At 37.0% G+C, this 19,343-nt stretch overlaps 1 protein-coding gene and 1 non-coding gene across 2 annotated transcripts; one reads left to right on the top strand and one right to left on the bottom strand.

The window, feature by feature from the left end:
- Positions 1-1,887: 1,887 nt before the first annotated feature.
- On the bottom strand, positions 1,888-1,960 carry TRNAK-CUU. The gene has a single exon. It is a non-coding gene; the product is annotated as a tRNA-Lys (tRNA).
- Positions 1,961-2,095: 135 nt separating this feature from the next.
- Positions 2,096-17,757, top strand: PSMA3 (proteasome 20S subunit alpha 3). The gene is made up of 11 exons (XM_032236121.1): positions 2,096-2,320; positions 7,614-7,696; positions 8,724-8,847; positions 9,358-9,459; positions 9,893-9,966; positions 11,403-11,475; positions 13,169-13,234; positions 15,864-15,910; positions 16,657-16,724; positions 16,919-16,983; positions 17,595-17,757. Exons 1-11 carry the CDS (start codon positions 2,300-2,302, stop codon positions 17,637-17,639), a joined length of 768 nt encoding a protein of 255 aa, XP_032092012.1. The 5' UTR covers positions 2,096-2,299; the 3' UTR covers positions 17,640-17,757.
- The last annotated feature ends 1,586 nt before the right edge of the window (positions 17,758-19,343 follow it).

The following is a 19,343-nucleotide window of genomic DNA, read 5'->3' as shown; positions in this document are numbered from 1 at the left end:
AAGTCACATTATGGGTTAATGCCTTGTGTTATTGTAGGAAGTTAGCACCCACCCCCATCCTAGAAGAATGAAATATCCTGGGAAATATTGAAAAGGCAGAATATTATATTTCCCTGGATAAGAAATGGAAAAATATGTTTTTAGGCAGGAAACAGACTTACTCTTAATAGCCCCCAACTTTGTCAATGGGTCATTAAAAAGCCTGAGCTAGTCTGTTCAACATAACAAAGGTAGGATTAGCCTTCTACAGAAACTCACCACATGGCATCTGGGAACTCAACCAAGCTTGGGACTCAAAAGACACACAACCTACAAAGTTAGCTAGAAACCCCCTCCCTCCACCTCCCCGGCACCTGGGAGTCTGACAACTAGTCAGAATACATTTCTTACATAGGAACTGGAAACAGAGAGGTGGGACCAAACAGAGAGTATAAAAAACTCAGGAACTCTCAGCAAGCCCCCTTCTTTTTCTTTTTCTTCTTTAACTAACAACTTGAAGCATGTGATCACCTTTTCCCACAGGACCTCAAACCATGTGGCCACCATTAAAATCATCTTTCGAAGCAGCCTCCACGTTTCCAGTGTCTTTCCCCCCACTTTGAACTGAACCTAGAAGGACATTTCTTTCAACATTACCTAGCTAGCCTTTATTTGCTGTATGGAGAGCTAATTGGACTTCCATAATTAGAATAATAATTTATATTAAACTTTTCCCCAAGATGTAAGGGAAGTAGTGATGACTGGTGATGTCTGCTGTAATGTACAGATGCCCCATCTAACAACAAAATTTTCTTTAAAACCTAGCTCCTTTTGTAAGAAAGTATACTTAGGAATTCTGAAAAAAAGGATCAGGCTAGGTGTTAAGCAAAATACTGTAGGTATTTTGGGAAGAGAAAAGTATGGTTATTTCTTCTGAAGAATAAAAAAAAAGTTTGCTCCTTTTGTCCATTTATCTTGATAATAAAATTAAACAACACAGAAAATAAAACGAGGAAATAAAAAGGAAATACCTGCATGTTATTTTTTCCCTACCGAAACTCTATGTGGGCGGGGTTTATTTTTTATTTTTTGCTTTTATATATTTAAACAAATTAAACTTGGAAGTTCTCTTTCCCTTAAGTCCCTTTGCCAGCTTTATACATCTGTATATCATCGTGGCTAATAACGATTGTTGTCCCCAATTCGGGTCTGAGCCTGGTGCCGAAGCCAATGATAGACGCCAGACACGAAGTGCAGGTTTTCTGATTGCTTTTTATTGGAGTACTCCAAGGAAAAGGTTTCCTGGTCAAAAGGCCAAGAACCAAGAACAAAGGATTAAGAAAGCTTTATACATTTTCAATAAAGGAGAAGGCCGGACAAGGTGAAATAATAAGAAATATCCTCTAATAAACATTTTAGCAACAATTCTACATTTTGTTCTATTATTCTACTACTGCTGCCCATTCCTAAGCCTTGGCTAATGAATGCCCCAGGAGTTATCTAATAGACATTTCATTTGCTGCAGACCATCTCCATTGCTAACTTTTGGCTGAAGTCTGCAAGTTGTCTAATTCTTGTTCCTTTTATCAACTTTCTAGCTACCCATAATTGCTACAAGCTTTACACATGCATATTTCCTGTTGATAAGCATTCTTTGTTCTTGCCAGACACACAAACACACACACCAATTACAGTCTTCCTGATTTACTTTCAATTGTGTGCCACTTTAGCAGCCAGCCCCTCACTACTATAGAAACAGGTTTCAAGCCCATTGTTATGGACATCTACTCAGAAAACCCAATGAATCTAGTAAAATTTCCTGAGCTACTGTTGCTTTTGATTTTATTGATATCATTAGTTTTGATCCCTAAATTTTATTCTGGAAGGAAAAATGAGAAAAAGAACAACCGCCCAACGTGGGGCTCGAACCCACGACCCTGGGATTAAGAGTCCCATGCTCTACCGACTGAGCTAGCCGGGCGCTGTAGTTCCGGCTTCCTATACTGAATATCACTCCATCATTATTTTTTTCTATGAAGCGCGCGCACCTGAAAACCTCCGCAGTGACTCGGCGATCCTTTCGTGAGCGCGCACCCGATACTTTGTGCGGTTGGCTCCACCTCTTCGGGTCCGTAAGCCTACTGGAAGAAGTCATTAGTCAAGGCGCTTGGAGGCGGCGTCCAATGGACGTGCGCGTTGTTGAAGAGCGACTGAGACGCGCGAGTGGGTGACCATCTGAAGGGGCGAAAAAAAAAAAAGAGAGAGAGGAAAAGTCCGGGTAGGAGCTAAGAGGGTGGTTTGTTTTGAGGCTTCCTCCGCCATGAGCTCCATCGGCACCGGGGTAAGTGAGCCGGAGAAAGAAGCGGGGAAGGAAGCTGACCCTGGTCACCCCGGCGAAGTTGGAGGGGGCGGATTTCGAAGGTGGGAGAAGAGGGGCGCTGGGGGGGGGGGGATGAGAAGACGAAATGCTCTGCACATACGGGGTCTGCGAGGGAGCCACGCGCTTTCCATGACGTCATCAGCCGTTGTCTGGAGAATTGGGGTGCTTATGGCGGTGCTGAGTCACAGAAGAAAATCGAAAGCGGAAGGCGAATCTGACGGAGAGGGGGAAGGGAGGCACGGGCCTCCCTGGAATAGAGTGGGCCTCGGCCTGGGAACTTTCCAGAGGGTTTTCTAAAACGCTTCCAAGCCTTGGCATCCCTTGTGTTTCCATTGACAAGGCCATCAAAGTACGGCTTGCCTATTGACGTCCCTCTTCGGTTTCAAAGCTTTCCTGCCAATTTGCTCCCTAATGGGCGGTGTGGGCTGAGAATCTTGAAAGTGAAAGCCCCAATCATCTAGTTACTAGTTGGGGGGGAATGTATCCAGTTCACGAGCGACTGTCCTTTTATTAATTCGCTTGTCATCTTTCAGAGTGAAAAATTGGACATTGTTTTTACCTAAGAACTTTAGTCTCATTTGCTATTAGTAACCAGCCAAGTGGCAGCTTTTGAAGACAGGGTGGGTTGTTGTATTTCCTAGGATAGGTAGGAGTTCCTCAATGAGGCGGGGGGGGGGGGTTTGCCAGGTGCCAAATTAGAGGAGAGTAAGCCTGTTTGCTATTGGTTGAACACATTTTGATAGCATCATCTATGAGTATGATAACTTCTTTTTCCAGAAAGCACATTAACTGTGTGTGTATGATGCATCATTTTTCTGGACTTGCAAGACACACTAGACCTTAAGTGATTTATTCAGAATAGACAACAACTTTTGGAGGCAAGTTGTTCCACTGATTAATTGTTCTAACTGTCAGGAAATTTCTCCTCAGTTCTAGGTTGCTTCTCTCCTTAATTAGTTCCCATCCATTGCTTCTTGTCCTGCCCTCAGGTGCTTTGGGAGAATAGCTTGACTTCCTCTTCTTTGTGGCAGCCCCTGACATATTAGAACACTGCTATCATGTCTACCCTAGACCGTCTTTTCATTAAATTAGACATACTTAATTCCAGCAACTATTCTTTATATATTTATATTTAATTCAGCTTGATTCATGCTGTACCTCATGAGGATGACAGGCAGGCAATAACTATAGGTTTTTTCCCACCAGTGCTGCATACTAGGAAATGTTTAAGAAATGCTGCCTGTTTTTCAGGAAGTTGTAAACAGTCATAAAAAAATAAGCCATTATAATACCCTTCTTCATATAGTTGTCCAGTCATTTTTAAAATTCTCAGATACCATTATCAACAAATTCTTCAGTTTACTTATGCTCGTAAACATGCTAGGCTAAAATATTGGTGTCATTAGGCAATTTGTTATGTGTGAATACAGTACGGTGTGTGCCAAATGTTAATCCATAGTTTATTTAACAAATTAACCAATTGCAATCATATATGTGATCTGCTCATAATTTGTTTGTTTTGGTTAAGCTTGTTAACTAATTGAAGGGAATTCAAGTTGGCAATTTGTGTTATGCTATTTGGCAAATTTGAGGTATTTGCCAAATACCTCAAAACATGGCATATGACAGATGAAAATAGTGCAAATCCTCATAGGCAAGGAGTTACAAAGAAGAGTTGGAATGATACTCTTTTGCCTAGTCCATGACCTCCTTTCCTCCTGCAGAATGGGAACTCCAAGTAGACAAATCTTACTATATTCTTACTGGCCAGGTAGATTCCATCTTGGGGAAAAACAGTGATTCATGATAAAAGGTTTGTAAATCGTCACCAGCACTTTGAATTAGGCCTGGAAGCCTAAAGGTAACCAGAGCAATAACTTTCCTAATGCTGTCATGTTGTTATGATGGAATTGTCCTGTGAGTAAACTTGCTACCACATATTGAACCAGCTGAAACTTCTAGGTTGTCTCCAAATGCTGTCAGATGTAGAATACATTACACTAATCAGTGAGATAAAGGTAGTTCTTGACTTACAACTCATCAAAGTTATGACAGACCTGCTTGGAACTATTTATGACCTGGATTCAAAGTTCCAATGGTCACATAATAAAACTTTGGGAACACAGTAACCGGGCTCCATTTACAACCATTTGTCCCATTTTGTGATCACATTGCCATGTTTGGTTTTGCCAAAATCCTGCATTTACTTCCATGTTTTTAGCAAAAGTGCACCCATAGCAAACCATTGGTATACCTTAACAACTGTCATTCACTTAACAACCCTGGTGGCTGCCTTATGATTGTTGCAAAACAGATTGTAAAATCAAGTCGATCATCTGACTAAACGTTTATGACCCTCGTAACATGACTGTGATGGACAAGTTCCATTATGGTCATAAGTCAAGAGTTAACTCTAGTGATCGGAGTATTAGTTACTATTATCAATTCTTCTTGATCCAGGTAGCTCATAATAGACAAAAGAGCCAAAGCTGGACAGGTCTTTCACCTGCTACTTAAGCAATAGGCACAAGTCTAGGATCTTCAGATTTTGAATCAACCTTTTCAGGTAGAGTTCCACTTCATTCAGAATAACTAGTAGGGCAAAAGTCACTGATTTTTTATTGACAAAAACCAACTTTATCTTAGAGGAATTCAGTCTAAGAATACTTTGTCCCTTTCAGCCCATTGTGCTGATGGAGCCAAATAATTCATTTCATTCTGTAAATCATGATGCATTTAATAATGTAAAATGTGTAAAAAGCATGATTTTCCTCAACCTGTATTCTCTATATACCCACTCATCAAAATTTTCAATAGTCATACTGGCTGGAGAGTTTGGGCATCATGAAGGATGTTGGTTGAAAGTTTAATGTGATGGGTCAGTCACTGTCTCCATTAAATAAATTTGTCAAGGCACACATGTGACTTGAACTACTTTTTGTGGCCTTCTATGCAATAACCATTAAGTGAATGCCATGCTCGTTAAATGAACCTATTAGAGTGTAATTGCTTTTGCTGGAAATCCACAAAAAATGCAAATTGCAGTTGTCACCACAAACCTTGCAATGGGTCAGAAATCTGATCCTGACATTCATTTATGTGACCAGAGACTTGATACGAATATTTACAATGGCTGGGGGTGCTTTATGGACTGGGAACTGGGGCAGATTTGGACTTGTCTGCCTCAAAATACAATATAATATGATTTTGTGAAAATTAATATGAATCTAATAGTACTCTCAACACCTGCTATTAATCTGGATTTCCATAATCTGTGAAATGATTCTAAGCATAAAAAATTGCAGTTGGAAAAGTTAAAGCAACTGATTGCTGTGCTTAGTTTACCAGCAGGGGTTGCTGTTCATTTATGTCAGCCAGTCATATGTAAATCACTACAAGCAAACTTAGTTTCAGCAAAGCTAATATTTTCATATTTCCTGATTGGAAGAATGTAAAATATATGGGCACATTTGTTTTTGCTTAGCGTGTTGTTTGAACCAAGGTATGATTATTTGTAAACCAGGGTTTATGGCATATAAATTGTAATTCAAAAATAAGAATACCAGAATTTAGCATGATGGGAAGATCCAGCTATGGACTGATATTTAAAATAATCTGTTTTTATATAGAAGAGTGGATAAAAATACTATTTATTAATCAATAACAGTTAAGATTAAGTAAGCAAGATGGTGTAAATCTGCCCAGGAGTCAGGCAAGTTATTGTTACTACATAGTAAAATGTGAAAGATGATTATATATAAATGGCAATATTATACAGGTAGTCCTCAATTTATGACCATAATGGAGACTGCCCATCACAGTCACAAATTATGATGGTTGTTAAGCGAGATGACTACATTATGGTTTTGTGTAACAACCCCATCCCTGCTCCCCGATATGATTGTTAAGCAGAGCACAGAGTTGCTCCCTGCCTCAGGTCTCCCAAGGCCTCTGCCCACCTGAGGCATCCCACACTCCACTTGCTGCCCTTAGGTTCCCTGCATGCCTTCGTCCTGGGTCCCCCCACCACTGGGTCCCACACCCTCCTCCCCACTCCCAGTTACTGATTGTGCACGTACTTTTAGAAGATCTTCTGGAGCTTGTATGAGGGAAGACGAGTAGTCTGCTTTGTCTCTAGGCCATATGGTCCCAACCTGGAAAGTTTGTACCATTTTTGGAACAGGCACAATTCATTGCAGCTACTCCAAAAATGATACTCGCTTCCAGGTTGGAGCCATGTGGCTCAGAGACAAAGCAGTCTACTCTATAACACAATCTCTTTTGCTAATATGAGGTATGTTGGTAATTGGAACAATCCTTAAAGTGGCCCTTTTTTGTCAATAGAATGATCGTATTGAATCCTGTGGCTACATGTTTGTTTTCCAAACTTTTTGACAAAAGGCTGTAATAGTTGTAGGTGGTACAGATCTCAGCAATTCTGCCAGGATGGTATCAACACCTGGGCCTTATTGGCAGTTGACTCATAGTCTACACAACTTCTTCCTGAAGGACGGCTAGTTCTGTTTCTTCCCTTTCTTCATCCTTGAGAGGCTGAGCCTCTTTGCTGCTGGCATGGAGTTGTTTATATATACTTGCCACCTTGTTGGTCACCATTCTTTCCCTTTTTTGCTTTATGAAAAGCAAAAAGCAGTAAAATCCTTTTTGACTTTGACAAGTACATTCCTGATAAGCCCATCATGCAATCCTCTTCTAGCTGTTTGCAAAGTTCCCAGTAGAATTTGTTGCCTTTCCTTAATGCTCTTCAGAAATCTGCATCCAATCTACTTGCTTCTTCCTGTTTGCAGCTTTTTTTCATTTGGCTATTCCGATAGTTTCATCTGAGACCCACGTGTTGCTAATCAGAATAAATGTTTTAGGACTATACCCTAAGGCTGAAGTTTACATTCTTCCTTCTGGAGAGTAAATACTATTGAGTCTAAATGAGTGATTTTTTTAGAAAACATGATTAGAGTTGTATTTTTATTCTCATATGGGGCTAATAAAGAATACTGTCTTCTGTGTTTACATTTGTTTAATAAGTACAGAATTCCTTTGCATTTTGGAACCTCTTGTTTTAATAGTGGGAAACCATTAAATATTGTATTTTTATTTATTTATTTATTTATTTATTCCACCCATTTCCCCTATAATTCTGATTCTGGAGGATATTCAGGTATTGATGCAATGAAAGACCAATGAATACAATTCTATTATTTTTACTTTTTAGAAAGAAATCTAATTTGTTTTCTTACAGTATGATCTGTCAGCCTCCACATTTTCTCCAGATGGCAGAGTATTTCAAGTAGAGTATGCTATGAAAGCTGTCGAAAACAGCAGGTAAGATTTGAATTTTTGTACTCTACAATAATGTAGTCAGTTACTTTTGTAGGTTCCACTAGTCCAAATAACTTAAATATTGTTTGTAATATTTTTATTTGAACCTTAGAAACAAAATATAAAAAATGAATTTACGTTGCAGCTAAGTCACTGTACGGAGACTTCAGTTAATCTATCTAATTATTTCAAGAAAGCATATATCAACCATAAAGCCTAATAGAGAAGGCCTATTGAGTTGGCTTGCTTGAGATGACTGATGGACCCTGTTGGAGTCCTGGAGGAGCTTGGGATTTTCTCCAGGGATCTGTCATGCACTTCACTAGGCTTTCACTGCAGTCTGGAATAGGCATGTGACAAAGACTACCTGATTGCAGTCAGTTTTTCATTCAGTTTGCATGGCTACCCATCTCAACAAGCGACACTGAGAAGTGAGCAATATTAAAATTAAAATAAAATGGTACTGTGATAGAACATCAAGAGTTGTTGTAGGTAGGCTGTTGGTTTTACTATTGCGTTTTTTTCAAACTGAAATGGAAGGCACAGGGGCGCTCCTGAGTTTCACCTATATTTTTTAAAAATACTGCATGCTTATACATTTTTTCATATATCTGCTTTTTATATAGCACATCTTTATAGGGTTAATCCCATAGTGTACTTATTTAAAATTTGATTATCCAGGAGAATTGCCGAGAACCATTGCTTATTACCTAACCTGTAGCTGTGCATATTTTAAAACTAAAATGTTTTATTCAATAATTTACTTTTTAATCAAGACTGTTTTACTTAAATAGTTATTAAATCAACTCACTATTTTAGATTTAGATTTTAAAATTAAATTCCTTTAAGGTGTTTTCTTTTTATTAGGTTACTCAAGTATCCCCATACTTCAGACAATTAAAGAGTTTGAAGAGGCAATTTTGGCCATGCAGCCTAGCCTCTAATCTGTATAGCAATACAAATCATATCAAACTAAATGCAATGAAATAAATTATATTTGACCAATTATTATTTTTTATTTTCTCTTCAGTACAGCAATTGGGATACGATGTAAAGATGGTGTTGTCTTTGGAGTAGAAAAATTAGTTCTATCCAAACTGTATGAGGAAGGATCCAATAAACGTTTGTTTAATGTTGACCGACATGTAGGAATGGTGAGTTGGTATTTACTTATTATTTAGCATATGGCTAAGTGCCAGCACCTAATTGATCTTTGCTCATATTAAAAAACTGGTCAGAGTGATTAGGAACTTCATTAGAGACTTAACCTATAGGTCTTGGTTTCCTGGTAGATTTGGACATTTAAAAAAAAACTTCTGTAAACTACTTCTGTACTAATGCCAAGAAAACAACATAGATATGTCCATGTAAGCACAAAAATATCAAGCTTGATTCATGAGAGACTTAACTCAAGTTTTAATAGAAACAATCCTATAATTAAACTGTGTCTTGGATAAACAACATGTAACTTTCAACTTGTAACCAGGAAGCAGTTGGGACTTCATCTTGTAGAGGCAGAAGTTCTGGTTTATCCAGTTCTCAAAACGTGCCTGGCAATCACATTCCTGATATAAAGGATACTGTCAGAATGAGGTGTAGAGATTGGCATGTTGAGTTTCAAATTCCTGCCTGCTTAGGTTGTGAAATGTGCTTCTATATTTCAGGCAGTAGCAGGACTCCTCGCTGATGCCCGATCTTTGGCTGACATAGCAAGAGAAGAAGCTTCTAACTTTAGATCCAACTACGGTTATAATATTCCATTAAAAGTAGGTTATGGTTTTATTAGAGCTACTTTTTATCACAGCTAAGAAACACCTAAACCATATTAAATTATTGAACTTTTTTTAGAAACTTTTTGTTTCCCATACTTTATTATTTATCGAATCAGGATAGCATGACTATAGTAGCTCTAATCTACAGCCAGATTTATAATCCATAGCTTGAAGTTACCTTGTTTTGAAATTAATTACAGCTAATTAAATTACAGTTTGTTGTTCTAGATAGCATGAAAAGTTGAACAAGGGAAAGTAAAACATTCTGAACCTACCCATCTACATGACACAGAGAGGGTAGGGCTGAGTGGGTGACCTTGGGACTCATCATTTTTCTTTCTGAAATATAACTTGAACTTATTTCAGTTTATTTTAAATGGAAATATTACTTTCGGTTCTCTAAAATTATTTTCCTTTCTCCCTATAGCATCTTGCAGATAGAGTGGCTATGTATGTACATGCCTATACTCTATATAGTGCTGTAAGACCTTTTGGCTGCAGGTATCCATTTTTCTTATATTCAGTATTCATGGTATTGAAATTCTGTAGATCTTATACTTGATTATTACAGACTTGAGAGAATTTTCAAAGCTGTGAACACACTGCAAATAACATTGTTTTGGTTTGTTTTTGCACTGCTGGCAATTGCTTGAATTAGGTTCTGCAGTTTTCTTGGCGAGATTTTTGCCATTTACCTCCTTCCTAGGACTGAGAGATAGTGACTGATCCAAGATCATCCAACTGGCTTTGTGGCTAAATTGAGTCTACAACTCCTGATTTCTAGCTTGATGCCTTAACTATTAATTACTGAATCTATAGGCTCACCATATATTTTCTAAATAACGATAGCAGTAACAAATATAATTATAGATTCTTGGGCAAACAGATTAAGTAGAAAGAAAAGCTACAAACCATCCAAAATAGCAACGAGGACACGGGGCAATAAACTGATACCTTTAGAGAATTTATTATATAAAAAGTACATTCCCAGTTCACCCAGATAGATTTTTATTGAGAGAAATTATGGATTCCTATTTCAGTGAATTTTTTCTGTCTGCAAAAAGATACTCAAAATGGTAATTGTTAAAAAAATATCAAACCTTCAGGAATGTTACTCAGTGATAAGGTTAACACATATTTTGTGACACAAAATTTACTCAATTAAGGTTTATTCAATAAACCACAATTTACTTGATTTTCAAATTCTAGATAATAGCAAGAATTTATTTCATAGGCGGACCTTGTTGAAGAAGTGCAGAATCATTTCCAAATGCTCTGTTCTGTCTAGATAATTATGGTTTGCCTTTTCCAGGGATGTTTCTTGGTTCTCAACATCTTCATTTTAGCCATTGTCTATCCTTCAGGATGAAGGCCTCTTCCACGTGCTTTCAATCAATATGTTCTCAACATACTCCTTATTTATTGACAGAACTTACATGTCTGCCTATCTCATACAACTATCCTAGGTGGCTCACAGCAATCAATTAAAAACAGATGGATACAAACTACCTTTCTCCCTAGCCAAGATGTTAATTAGTTCATATTCATGTTCTGTTAAAAAAAGGGCATATTTAAAGCAGGAAAACCTATGAATGAATGTAGATTATTGTTTTAAGAAGTAATGTACCAAATTATACATATGGTCGTCGTCTTATCCTCCACTATCTAGTTTAGTAGCGTGACTAAATTATCTTTTTAATTTGGAAGGATAATATAAGTGATTGGTTTATTGTTATGAATACCTTACTATTAGATATAGTCTTAGGAAACTGCAACTTTTATTCTATGCCAAGAGATCCTGTTCTGCTTAATCCCAGGCTATAGTTTATACCAGTGAAACAACTATGAATGATGCGGACTTTGCTTTTCTATAATTTATTGAAGATTGTGCTATATTTCTCCCTAATAGTTTCTAATAAGAAACCTCGATTTTCCAGCTTCATGTTAGGTTCCTATGATGATGATGAGGGTGCTCAGCTTTACATGATAGACCCATCAGGCGTTTCATATGTAAGTATTTTGAATTACATCTGTTTAAATGAAAACCAAGAATATCCATGAGCTTAGTGAAAATAGAAGTAATTAAAACATAGCAGAAAAGCATATTAATGGAGGTGAGTGTGAATCAGAGGTGGGTTGCTCCTGGTTCGGCCCGGATTGGGCAAACCGATAGTAGCCGTGGCTGGAGGCTCCGCCCACCCGCCCAGTTCTGCGCAGAAGCATTGCCCATGCATTTGAGGGGGCCCAAACCGGTAGTAAAAAAATTGGCAACCCATCATTGGTGTGAATATATAAATGTATTTAACAGTGAACAAAATTTTGAGAAGTATGTAATAACTATCTTAAAATCATAAGCTGGTAATTGAAATGCCAATAGCTTTTATTCCAACTGTGTTCATGGTAAAATTAAGGTTTGCTCACATAGGCGCTCTACTCTACAGCAAAAGTGCAAAGTTATCTATTCAGATGAAGATTAAAACCCATTGGGCAGTAGTAACCTTAATTCTGAATATAAACTAAATTGATTAATCCACAATTCTTATTTACTGCTTTTACTTTATAATAAGATGGCAGAAATGATATTTGTTTTTTGCTCAGTGTGCTAGAAGTTAATTTACAACTGGAAAAGGCAGCAAAAAATCTGCTGATTCAATTCTCCCTCCATCTCTTGCCTCAAATGTTTGTGTTCAATAGTAGTAGTGCTACTACTGTTGCATCACTATCATCCTCTGAATTGTTATATTGTTAAAGCAGCTTCTAAATAAACTGATAGATGTTTATTAGATGACACCAATTTGGAGATGGTATAAAATACGGTCTGTTTTGAGAAATCAGATAATTATGTGTGTGCGTTTATGAAATATATAATTGTGTCTGCCATTTTAAACAATGATCTGTAAATATGTTTTGTTTCAGTGATTGCTGTATTTTTCAGTGTATAAGACGCACTTCTCCCCCCAAAAAATGTGGGTGGAAATGTCTCTGTGTCTTATATAAGAAATATTGCCGAAACCTCGCCCGCCCTTCTGTCACCACCCTTCGGCCTTTGCCTCCCAGCAATTTGCCTCCTTGCAGCAAACAGCCTGATCAGCTTCAGCACAGCTTGATTTAGCAAGAGCAGCTGATTGGTAGCAGAGGTATTCAGCCAGTTCTGACTGGTTCTGGAGAACCAGTAGCGGAAATTTTGAGAGGGGGAAGGGAATGGGGATTTTGTAGTATCCTTCCCCTGCCACGCCCACAAAGCCACGCCTACAGAACCAGTAGTAAATTTTTTGAATCCCACCACTGATTGGTGTTGGATCTGCCTCCTAGAATACCATCTATCAGCTGTGGGGGTCACCACTGTCCATTGCCGCTGCCATCTATCACCACCTCTGCGCAAACCATTTTTGGCCTCCACAAGCTCCATTTTTGGCCCATTCCAGGTGGTGGGTACACCTCCGCCTAGCCCTGCTGCCTGGAACAGCTGATAGGGTATTCCGGGAGGTAGATCTAACCGCCAATCAGCTGCTTGTGCTAAATCAGGCTATGGTGAAGCTGATCAGGCTGTTTGCTGCAAGGAGGCAAATTGCTGGGAAGCAGAGGCAGAATTTTTTTCTTTTTTTCCTTTCCAAAATCTAGCTGTGCCTTATAGTCCAGAGCATCTTATAATAAAAAAAAATGGGGTATTTTTCTTGAATGTCATCCTTTTTGTTTTTTGCAGGGTTACTGGGGATGTGCCATTGGTAAAGCAAGACAGGCTGCAAAGACAGAGATTGAAAAACTTCAGGTAAGACTATATTGTGGCATATTACATACTAAAAGCAGTTCTTGTTCTTCTGTACAAATGTGATATTAACTGGAAATCTATACGGAAGTGCTTCTGGTTTTCCAGAGTTCTTCAGTCCTTTTGACAGGGTAAAAGCAATTAAATCATTAACTTGCAATGACATAACCACTCTATCCATACTAACTAGACTTCATCTAAGTATTGCTATCATTGTAATATGTATACATAAATCATTGAATGAATTTACCTTTGCACCCTTTGTCTTATTTCAATCGTACGGAAGAAAAATCTCACTAAAAAGTTGTCCTTAATCATTGCACAATTAAACTAAACAAGTAAATATAAAGGTGTGCGATGGGATAACTTTGGTAATAGTCACAATATGAAACGTTAGTGCCTTGCAAACTTTTTCCTATGTCACTCAAAACTTTATAAGATATGGCTTTCCTTTCTATAGCTTGAATTCATTTCCGACCACTTTTCATTTACAGATAGAGTGAAAGCTTCTGTTTCTAAATTGAAGTTGCTATTCCTTATTTATACTTATTCAAAGAAACTAAGATTACATTGTAGTGTTGTTAGAAGCACATGTATAGCGCCTGAATTATTTTCTGTTCAGCCAGTCTACTTTAGATTAAAATAAATGAAAATAAAACTAAGATTCATGTCACTTCCCATTTAATACACATGAAACAGAAAACTGACGGCAGAAAAAGACCTAGTGTTCCATCAAGTCTGCTCTTTAAAGTTTTTGTTTTCTTTTTATTATTTTTTTTATCATTTTTTGTTTTTTTATCCCAAGCATGTATAAATTCAGTTACAGATGATTAAGGTACTACCTCCAATGGAACTTGGTGTGAAGCTTCTACTACTTTCTGTGAAATACTTTCTAACATTATTTCTCTCCTGTTGGTTAGAGGTTATGCTGAGGTGTTTTGGGCTTAAAGCAGCAATTGGGAATATTGGGATTATTGTTGCTAAACAGTGTGGTCATATTTACGACTGTATCACTTAACAATGGCAATCCTGGTCCTATTTGCAGGTATAACCAAAGGATTACCTGTAATAGGCTAGATGAGCTATATCCTCCCAATATTTGCTTCCAGATTTTTTTCTGGAGCTTCCCAGTTTGGTTCTCCAATCCCATCCAGACATGGTAGAATTATATTTTACATGTATATGTATCAAAACTTACATTTTTAAAATATGTCCTATCTCAGGAAGTTGATACTACCCCAGAAATGGTTGAACAACAATAAATAAATAAATCACAGCTTTAGTAACACATCGTTTATTTGATTCCAATTAGTACAAGATGGAATATAACCTTCATGAGCACTATTTAATAGAATAGAATAGAATTCTTTATTGGCTAAGTGTGATTGGACATACAAGGAATTTGTCTCCAGCGCATAAGCTCTCAGTGTACATAAAAGAAAAAAAAATACATTCATCAAGAATCATAAAGTACAACACTTAGTGATAGTCATAGATTATTAATAAGCAATCCATACTAGGAAAAAATAAATATAAATATAAAACAATATAAAACATAAAGATACAAATAACATGGTTATAGTCATAAGTGGGAGGAACTATGTAATAGGAAGAATGAGAATAATAATAGTAATAGTCTTAATAAATAATTTGACAATGTTGTGGGAATTAGTTTAGCAGAGTGATGGTATTCGGGAAAAAACTGTCCTTGTGTCTAGTTCTTCTGGTGTGTAGTACCCTATATAGCAGTGATGGCGAACCTATAGCACACATGCCACAGATGGCACACAGAGCCAAATTTCAGGGCACGCGAGGCATTGCCCTGTCAGCTGGGCAGCGCGCATGCGTGCGCTGGCCAGCTAACTTCGGCCTTCTTTTGAGGCTGTTTTCGCCCTCTGGAGGCTGAAGCCTCCGGAGTGCAAAAAACTGGCCCTACGGGCAAACCAGAAGTTCAACAACATACTTCTGGTTTGTCCAAGGTCCGTTTTTCACCCTCCAGAGCCTTTAGGGAACACCCCTGAAGGCTCTGGAGGGCGAAAAACGGACCTACAGACAAACCAGAAGTCACAATTCCCAAACTTCCGGGTTCTCCGTAGATCTGTTTTGAGCCTTCAGGAAGGCTCCGGAGTGCAAAAACCAGCCCTACGAGCAAAGAGGAAGTGACTTTCGGTTTGTCCGTAGGTCAATTTTTCGCCCTCTGGAGCTTCAGGTAAGCTCGGGGGGGGGGGGGGCTGTTTTCGCCCTCCCCAGGCTCCTAGAAAGCCTTTGGAGCCTGGGGAGGGCAAAGAAACTGTGCCAAAAGTAGGGTTGTGTGTGCTGGTTGCACATGCGTGCGCAGGGGGGGGGGTCATTGCATAGCATGGTTGTGGCACGTCCGTGCACGACACTCCGGCACTCCCCCCACTTTTGACACGGGAGCCAAAAAAGGTTTGCCATCACTGCTATATAGCTTGGTTTTGAGGGTAGAAGTTAAAACAATGTAATTCTTATACTAAAAAACTATGCATTAATTATATACATATATACTCTCACACATATCCATACATTTTGAGGCTCTTTATAATTGATGGTCTTGAAATCTACTGTTTTTCAATAGTGCTTAATTAGTAAAATGCTAATAATACATCCACAGATGAAAGAAATGACATGCCGTGATGCTGTTAAAGAAGTTGCAAAAATGTAAGTTTTTTTTTTAAGTGACTTTCATGCCAGCTTGTAGGCTTAAAAATAATTACAAGTAGTCCTTGACTTATGTAATGGAGTCTGACCTCATGGTTTTAAGTCATGATGTTCGTTAAAAGAGTCAATCGTGTGAGACTTGATTTTACAACTTTTTTGAGGCAGTTAAGTGAATGCCATTGTCATTAAGCAAACCAATGATTCACTAAGAGTGTGCTTTTTCTGAAAACTAAATGCTGGGTTTTGGCAGAACTGTTGTAAAATGCAATTACATTACATAGGACACTGCAAATGTCTGTAAATGTGGCCTGTAGTCAAGCAACCAAAGTTTAGTCATATGACTGTGAGGGTGGGAAGACTTTCACAACTTGGAATCTAGTCATAACTAGCCCCCAATAGGTCCGTCGTACTTTTGAACAGTTGTAATTACCTGTACTTTTATCTTGATCTGATTCCCAAAGGAAGTGCTTGCATGGGAATATTTGTTTTTCTGACAATGTGGCAGGAGATCCTACTTTTAAATAAATTAGACACACTGTTTAAATGACATCAGAGGCTCTTAGACATCAAATTGGAATGGGCCGAAATATCCCTGTGCACAGCTTTTTATTCTTGGTTTATATGAAAAATATATGAATTTTTATATTATTTAAAATCAGAGAATATGCTGCACATAAATATGGGTAAAACAATACATATCATTCTACCTGAAGTAACAATTATATTCTCATTTTCCCCCCTTCTAGAATCTACATAGTCCACGATGAAGTAAAAGATAAAGCCTTTGAACTTGAACTAAGTTGGGTTGGAGAAAGTAATTATCACTTTTAAAAAAATATTTTCTTAAATAATGGAAGTAAAGTCTTGCTCTAAACTTAGATATTTAATATTAATCTTTATGATGATCATTGTTTGAGGTATACAACTCACACAATGTTTAAAGAAATTATTGCTGAATTGAATTTTATTCTCCAGTTATACACTATGTTCTTCTTTTTAAATTCACAGTAACAAAAGGAAAACATGAAATTGTGCCCAAAGATGTTAAAGAAGAAGCAGAGAAATATGCTAAGGTAACTTTGGAACAAATGAAAATGGTTTTTAAATTCATACAATTCCAGATATTTTCCCATATTGTCAAGATATTTTCAAACAGTTCAGGAATCAAAATTAATTATGCAGTTAATGAAAAGATTTAAATAAATACTGCTCAGATCCCAAGACTCAGTAATTTATAACAATCGTAAAACAGAATCTCCACCTTAAATAAATATTAAATAACACCAGAATAGAATGTGTCTATGTTCAAACAATGTCAGCTTAGCAACTTTATGAAACACGATAAAGATAATGCTAGGGATATTTCCTGGAAAAGATATACCCCCCCCCCCAAATAGTCCTATCACTGGGAAGATATTTTTTTTATTAAATCTTATTTCAATCTTATGGAGAAAAAAGTATATTTCTGATGTAATGTTGGCTATTATTAGACAATGTATAAAACCCCCAGAAAAAATATAAAATGAAAGGCTGCTCTTGAATTTGTATCTAGTTTAATCCAATAAATCCACATCAAATAAGTAATTTGCATTTTACTATCTGAAAATTTGTTGATTTTTATGTTGCTTATTAGTTTTTTTTTTTAAAGGTAAATAATTAAGCTATGATTTTATTTTCTTAACAGGAATCTTTGAAAGAAGAGGATGAATCAGATGATGAAAACATGTAACATTTTTACTTAAATTCATTTTGTAATCTGTGCTACAGGCCTGCTTATGTATTTGCCATTATGTATGTACTAGACAATATTTTAATGATCAACTTGCACTAAACCATTTTCCAATTACTGTTTAGAGTTCTTTTTGAGTGACTGGTCCAAGAATTCATTAAAGGAAAAGTAGAAGAGAATGAGATATGATAGATTTGAATAGTCCTTTACAGACAAGTTTTTATTCCTACACGTTTTAAAGCATTACAAATTGTGTTTACACGATACCAAATTTAACCCAGTGAGTACAACATATTTGACATATTTAATTAGAATCCATGGAAACATGCAGCTTGATATGCATTTAATTTGCTTACAGATTGTACTTGCATAACATTTGGCAAGTATTAAATAGTTGGCAAAATTGAAAGCAACAGATGAAAAGTTACATCTTAACACACACACCTGCCCAACTTACTTAACCCATCATTGTCTGGGAAAGCTCTCCAACTTTCTGGAGGAAAACCTGTCCTTTCAATCCTCAATGCTGATACATGGGAAGTAGCATTTCAATTCACATATAATGTATTCAGGTATACCCTGACTGCTTTTCCTGTTGTGATGAATAATACAGTCAGAAGTATTAGACAGAATATCTGTGTGATGCTTTAAAAAAATCCTGAGGTACTTATACTAATTACTGAATGAATATGACTATTTGAAATATTTTAAATATATAGTTTGCCTTCTTTAAAGTTTGTCAGTTTGTAGCTACAGAATAGAAATAGTTCCCCAGTAGGATCATGCTTTCAGAAGGCATGCTTTCAATTATCACTTTTTAGTTGACATCTATTCTGGCATATTAGAATATGACAAGAGATGGAAAAACAGTATTTACAAATTTAGATAATGGATATTGCTATTTTCTTTCATTAAACTTTCAGTTAAAACCCTGAGAAAAAAGTTCAGAAGAAAAAAAATTAAATGTTTTATTCAGTACAGTACTTTTCCAGTAAACTTGTGTAGCACATAAAAACTTTTACATTCTCTTTTTAAAAGTTTCTAGGACTTTTCTAATAGATTTTAGTTGCATTATATATTTGCTGGCTGTTCATATACCGTGATGTATATGGCACTTTTGCCAATACATTAATATGGGCCAATAAATAATTTAAATCCTTGTTAAATAATTTAAATAATTAATTTAAATCCCTTTAGTGAACCCGTATTTATTACTGTCCTCTCTACTTGCTATGAATAGTAGTCCAAATTACTTGGTTTTGTATAGAAATTATGTTTTAACTGCCAAATCATACTTGACTAGAGAGGACTAGGTAGTAGCCTGTGTGCCTAACGGCACACAAATCATATATCTATAAACCAAAATAGCAAGAATACATTCTGGATTAGTGTGCTTGAGATTGTGATTTTATTTCAAAATGACCCGCTTACTTCAATGTAATAGCTGTTTTGCACCTGTCTTTCTCAGTACTCTTTTCAAATTTGGATACTGTCCCCTTTGTAAACAAATTACTAGTCTAATAGACAGATTACCTATCTAGAATCTCTAATCTGTGCTCTCCAAGCAGAAATTAGGTGCCCAATTCGGCCGTTCCACACTATGGAGATGCCACGCTATCAGCCCCCTCTACTGCAAAGATCCTGCAGGAGAAGAGCAGTCTGGACAACAGTGGGATCTGGCAAGGTGAGAGCTGTGAACCATAA

The sequence above is a fragment of the Thamnophis elegans genome, chromosome 1 (assembly GCF_009769535.1).
Source record: "Thamnophis elegans isolate rThaEle1 chromosome 1, rThaEle1.pri, whole genome shotgun sequence".
Lineage (NCBI taxonomy): Eukaryota > Metazoa > Chordata > Lepidosauria > Squamata > Colubridae > Thamnophis > Thamnophis elegans.
The sequence above is the reverse complement of the archived record's forward strand: the minus strand, read 5'-3'. Positions and strand labels throughout refer to the sequence as shown.